The sequence below is a fragment of the Thalia democratica genome, chromosome 8 (genome assembly GCF_965202585.1).
Source record: "Thalia democratica chromosome 8, ktThaDemo2.hap1.1, whole genome shotgun sequence".
Lineage (NCBI taxonomy): Eukaryota > Metazoa > Chordata > Thaliacea > Salpida > Salpidae > Thalia > Thalia democratica.
In genome coordinates this window covers 6,633,326-6,639,325 of record NC_139172.1, presented here as the reverse complement: position 1 = coordinate 6,639,325, position 6,000 = coordinate 6,633,326, and the positions used below count along the sequence as shown (strand labels likewise).

The 6,000-nt window shown below is 24.4% G+C and overlaps 1 protein-coding gene across 1 annotated transcript in view; it reads right to left on the bottom strand.

Moving 5' to 3' along the window:
- Nucleotides 1-3,180: 3,180 nt before the first annotated feature.
- The window catches only part of LOC145842495 (uncharacterized), a 45,452-nt gene continuing 42,632 nt past the window's right edge, over nt 3,181-6,000 (bottom strand). The window contains exons 12-17 of the mRNA XM_082949948.1: nt 5,147-5,261; nt 4,676-4,749; nt 4,272-4,318; nt 4,125-4,207; nt 3,784-3,839; nt 3,181-3,707 (exon numbers count right to left, since the gene is read on the bottom strand). Of these exons, the coding sequence (XP_082806074.1) occupies nt 3,593-3,707; nt 3,784-3,839; nt 4,125-4,207; nt 4,272-4,318; nt 4,676-4,749; nt 5,147-5,261 (490 nt within the window). The 3' untranslated portion in view covers nt 3,181-3,592. The remainder of the gene's footprint in view (nt 3,708-3,783; nt 3,840-4,124; nt 4,208-4,271; nt 4,319-4,675; nt 4,750-5,146; nt 5,262-6,000) is intronic.

Below are 6,000 nucleotides of genomic sequence, written 5' to 3'. Positions count from 1 at the left end.
TTTTAAAATATAATTCTTGGTCGGTAAATTACAAGTAAGTGAATAAAACTGTTAGAAATTTATCTTTTAGTTTCTTAAAATTTTATTACAAAGAATATCACTAAACATTTTAAAACTTAATTTAAATATTTTAACTTTAACTTCGTTTTGGTTGAATCTATTACCAAATTTACTGAATGTTGTTATTGTGTTAACTATACATGTTAAGTTTTTTTCTACTTAAGCTAATTTTGATGTACTTTTTATTATTATCATCAGAAGCAGGAGAAACTCTAATAAACTACAAAGACAAGAAACCTTTTTCAAAAACTTTATGTTTAGCTATTATTTCAGCAAATCTCGTGGGATTAAATTATGTTATTTTCTATAAATAAAAAGTAAATTAAGTAATTAACACAAAAACTCACCAGAAATTAGAACTAAATTAGATACAAAACAAACAAATCTTACTTGTTTTTACAAAAGTGTCATTAAATACTTAACACTGTTGTATGTGTCTTCTTTTTTTTGAAAATTTTATATGAAATTATAAGAAGAGAATAAGTAAACATTTCGAATTATTACCGAGGCTTAAAATAAATGTTATTAAGAGAAGGAATTTTTTAGCTGAGATTAAATATTAAATGTATGATTATCGTAATGTAGATATATATATTTTTTTTGAATACTTTATCATGTTGAACAAAATATGGATTTTTTAAGCACGAAAACTTAAAAATATCGGACGGAGAGTCTAAACAAGTGTTTATCACGTATTTTTAAACACATTGTTAGTATACGAACGAATAAGTAAAAAACTTAATAGTAACTCTTAAAATACCTCAAGTTTCAATATAACAACTAATTAAAGAAATACGGTCATACTTTACTTTCTGATTTTAAAACCCTTAAAACTGTATAATAACGACAACTATTTTAAAAATAGTTTGAAGATAGTTTTATATGTTGTTATAAACCTTATAACTTTAAGTAAAACATAGGTTATGTAAAACAAACATAAATTAAAAAAAAAAATTGCTTTTGCATGCATAAGCAAAATATTCCTATTGATTTCTATAGTTTTTAGACTTTATATTGAATGATAAAATCAGCAAAGTAAAAAATGAGAAAACTTAACAGGCAATAAAAAATTGAAAGTTTTTGTACTTGATGTTTTTCTAATTAATTCTAAATTATTTTGAGCTTAAAAGAAAAACAAAATTGCTATTATTTATCAAAAAATAACGTTATATGTCCAGTTTGGAAATAAGTTTTTGACTATGTAGAAAAAAAACCATATGCAATTACTTTGAACTTTAAAAAAAAAAATTTTATTAAACAAAACATTCGACAGAAGTTAAGATTTAAAAAAAGAAAAGATTGTTGGAACTTAATCAATGAGTTTTCTTTATCTTATTTTAGTTTTGTTGCTTGAACTTTTCATTTAAAAGCGAAAAGTTTAAAGAACTATTTTTAAAAAATTTAAACTGTTACTTTATTTCTTTACATTTATAATTAAACTAAAACTCTACTTAACTTACAAAAGTTGAAACTATGTCGTAGTAGTTCATGATAGTTTTTTTTAATTTATAATTGACTTACTTATTCGTTTTTCTATGAAATTTTTGTTTGCACAATTATATCTATAAATCAACTTTATATTACAATTATAATACAAAAACAAAGTTTGAATTTTGAAATGATTCCAAATTTATGAGTGATTAGTTTTAGGGTATTTACGCTTTACAGAAATAACTCTAAATATCAAAAAAATTAGTTACAGTTTTAAAGAAAACTGTAATCATCTTGTTATCAAAATTTTGTAAAGAGTTTGAATATTTAAAATTCTTTATTGGAAAAATTTTCAGATTTGCAATTAATTTATAAAAAATCTGTTTCAAAAGCTTTGTTAAAAGCTGTTCTTCTCGATTCAATAATAGTTTTTAGCTTTTTACTTCTTCGGTTGAAACATGGTTGTGGTATAAACTAACTGACTTTTAATAAATAGTGACTTAAGTTTTAATGTTAGGTTTTTCAAACTACCATGTTTCTTTTAATTCTACAAAAAAATTAAAAAAAATTATGTCTAAAATGGTGTAATAAAGTTTAAAAAAGTTTTTAATTTATTAATATGTTACCTAATTTAAGTATTATTACTTATAAAATTTTTTCAAAATATGTTCTAACGATTTTATAAGAAACATAATATTAATTGGTCTATTTACAAACGAGACGAGTCAGTTTTGCAGGAAAAGATAAATACTTTTGTACAGAGGGTTAATTTTGCTGAAGTGACAGATTTTTACGGCAGAAGGAACCACTTACCAACCAAAATATAGACTGACTATAGAAATAAAAACATGTAGAAGAAGAAAATATTTTTAATTTGTTTTATTACTTTAGAAAATAGAACGTATTGTCTTAGTTACAATTTTTTCCTCGATTAATTGTAAAATATAGCTTATATCTAAGTCCTCCTTATAACAATATTTCTAACTTTTTCGGATGTTCTATTTTTATTTTGTAGAAATGTTAATATTTTAGTAGAATTCAAGTACTTTCAAATGGTAACATATGTTTGTACAAACAAGAAAGTAAAAATAAATTATATAACTTTACACAGGGGACGGCAAATTGCGGCCCGCGGGTCAAATACAGCCCACGAAGTGTATAAGTGCGGCCCGCGAGCATGCTTTTATTTTAAATGGGATGCGGCCCGCAAAAATTCAAAAGTGGCCCGTGAATATAAAATCTTGAAACTTGCCTTAGATATTTCGAATTTTTTATAAAGAGATAATACTAAAACTAAAGCATATATAGCGGCCCGTGATATTTTCATTTTCGAAATTTAGCCCCAAATTTAGACCTGACAATCCTTGCGAGATTGTAGTGATCCTTGCGAAAAGGTTCAAACACATTACTTCACACTAAAGTACTTTGATACTTGCAACATTTAATTGTGGTGATAAAAATATTAAAAAGTGGTGTTTAGTTTAGGCTACAGAGTACTATTTTCAGTACTATTGTGACTGGTAGATTTAAATCTATAATATCAAGCTGCAAAAAACATCTTATTTGAATATTAAGTACAAAAATTTCGATGAATTGATGATTTTAATAGTTAAAAACACAGTAAAGATAATTATTATGTTACACAATTTTACAACGCATAACTTTTATACCAAAAATTCGATTATTTTCTTTTCTGTATTGATTATAAATTTACAAACAAATACTTTAAAAGTTTTGATTGAAAATGTTTACTTAAACTGGGTAAAAAATGTTTTAAAATTTAAAAAGTAGTTTTTTCTAGAATAAGTTTTTCATTAAAATCTATATTAGTTTAATATTTTAATACAAATGTTTTTTAAATTCCCATAAGTGATTTTTAAATAATTTTAAGTAAAACACGTATTACAAGCACTTATGTTTGATAGTTTTAAAAGCAGTTAAGATTCATATGGCTCATACAAATCCTACTAAAATCTGTTAAAGTTCTAAACTTCAATTAGATAATTTCAAAATAAACTTACATGGCATGGGTTTAGTTTTAACAGTAATTAATAGTGTTTAAAAAACATTTTAAACAGTTAAAAATTAAAACTAATCCTAATTACATAATCAAACAGGCTTTGGAGTTTTTAACTTTTCTTTTCTTTTCATTCTTTTTTCTTACCTTCGCTCGTTGCAGTGCAAGTTGTTCTGAATCAAGTTGTCTTGTGTGAGTCCTGGTAACAAGTAAGTACTAAAATTCATTGTTTTAATTTTTAAACACAAGTGTATGTTTATTAATTACAAACTTACAAGCGTTTTAGGTCTTGCTTTTTATCTGTTACTTCTTCGTTTTTAACTTCTTGTACCTACAAAAACGCTAAACGTAACTTTTGATAATTTCAAGCTTGACATAGATAAAAAAGTTGACAGAGTTATTTTTTAGTTAGATTGGAGATAATTTTACAAGCCAAGTTTTAGCTGTTAGAGTTATTAATGAATTTGAAAACTCGAGTTGTTTTATTGAGTAATTTTTATCTTTTTTCTTGAAAAACCTATAGCTTTTATATAAAGTTGTAAAACTACACTTGTAGGTTAGAGTTTCCAAAATAAATACGATATGCAAAAAGTATCATATATCATTTCATTATAACCTGTTCTTGGACATTTTCATTTGGTTTTGCTACATTTTCTATTTGAACCTCATCATCAGACGAAGTTGAAAAACTGCTGCTATCTATTTTTTTAAATAATAGTTTTATAGTTTTAGAGTATAAGCTAAAATTAATATAGTATTTTACCTGTATCAAAGCTAGCAGATTTATTTTCTATTTTTTCCTCTTCTATGCTATTAGAATTATATAATTCAATTATTTAAAAATAAACTTAGTATTTGAAAGTTTTGTAGAGACTATTTACCAAGAAATACCTTATATAGTTAAAAAATACAACATTTACTTATAATGCTACAGTTATATTAGAATAAACTTTATTTTTAATTAGAATCAAGTCAATTATAAGTAATTTCTCATATTGCCTAGTTTTAGTATTAAATTACACATATACATATAATAAATTTAGAAATGTAATCTAAAACAACTAACTTATTGATATTTATTGTTTTATTACACGTAAAGTTATATATTTTGATGCAAAGTTGAATAAATAAATTTAAAAATTCTTTTTTAATTAAATAAGATCGAACTTTTGTTTAACTTCACTGTTGCTGGCTACAAATGGAAGGCTTTCTGAAGTTTCATCGCTACTTTCAGATAATATCTGTAGTAAAATACTAAACTTTTATTATTTTGTTTGTTTTAAAAAATCATATACTTTTGATTGTTACTCTTAACCAAATTATAAAAATTATTATTTAATGTTTTAAGTATAAATTCACATATCCTTCAAACATTATTTTTTTTCAATGTTTAAGAAAGTATTCTTTTTCCAATCATATAAATTTTGACTAATTAAAAATCGTTAAGTTTTTTGCTTAATTCTAACAAAAGATTAAATCAAAAAATTGTTAAGAATCTAAATATCAGTTATATAGTATTTTCATAATCTAATGTATTCGAGAAACACTGGTCGACATTTGTAACTTGTTCAAAAATTTAAGTTTTTTTTATTCATTTCTCTCTACCAATAAGCTTCCCGTTCAAACTCTAATTAGTACCTCGTTTATCGGGAGTGGTTGTGCGGATAAACCTCTACCTCGATATCTCGCTATCTCGTCTCTTCTGCCAGCTTTCAACTTTCTACGTTTCTTCAGGTTTCTTTCTGTATCACTGCTGTGAAAATAAAAGCTTGGTGACTATTAAACTAGTGAGAAACTTTTTTAAAAAGTAGCCAACCACCTAGTTAAAATAAAAGATGCCATTTTTTTAACCGTTGTACAGTTTTTGTTTGATTGTTAAAACTCTGTATGCATATCTTTAAAGGGTTATATTCACTATCAATAAAAATGTAAAAGCTCAAGGGTTCGATTAAACGAGCTGTTTAATAATTTTTTTAAACAGTTGGTATTATAATGAATGTGTGTGTGAGAGAGATAAACTACAATTTGTTCGTTAAGCAAGTTTTCTAATGTTGTGAACTCTAATGATCGTTAAAACGTGTGCAAAAAATATTAGTTGAAGAAACTAAATAAAAAGTTTTACGCTCAATTTATTTAGTTTTTGTTTCTAAATAAGTGTCGAACGGTCAAGTACTAAAATTCTCTATCAGTTATTTTGTAATTTGTTTGTGATCTAGTATGATCACTTTTGTTTACAATTTTTTTATTTGTAACGTTTTTGAAAACTTAAAAAATTCTTTCTTTAGCATTTTAAAAATTGATAATTTCAATAACTCTATTGCTAAACATTTCAAAATTTGCCCAGAAGGATTATATTCTTAAAGGATTAAATTATTTATTTCCAATTAGTTGATCTTGCTTAAAATTACTTAAAATCCTGGTTTATATATTGCTTGTAATTACCAATTTAATTATCTAATTGGAATCTGATGACTATATTAGCTGAACTGAGA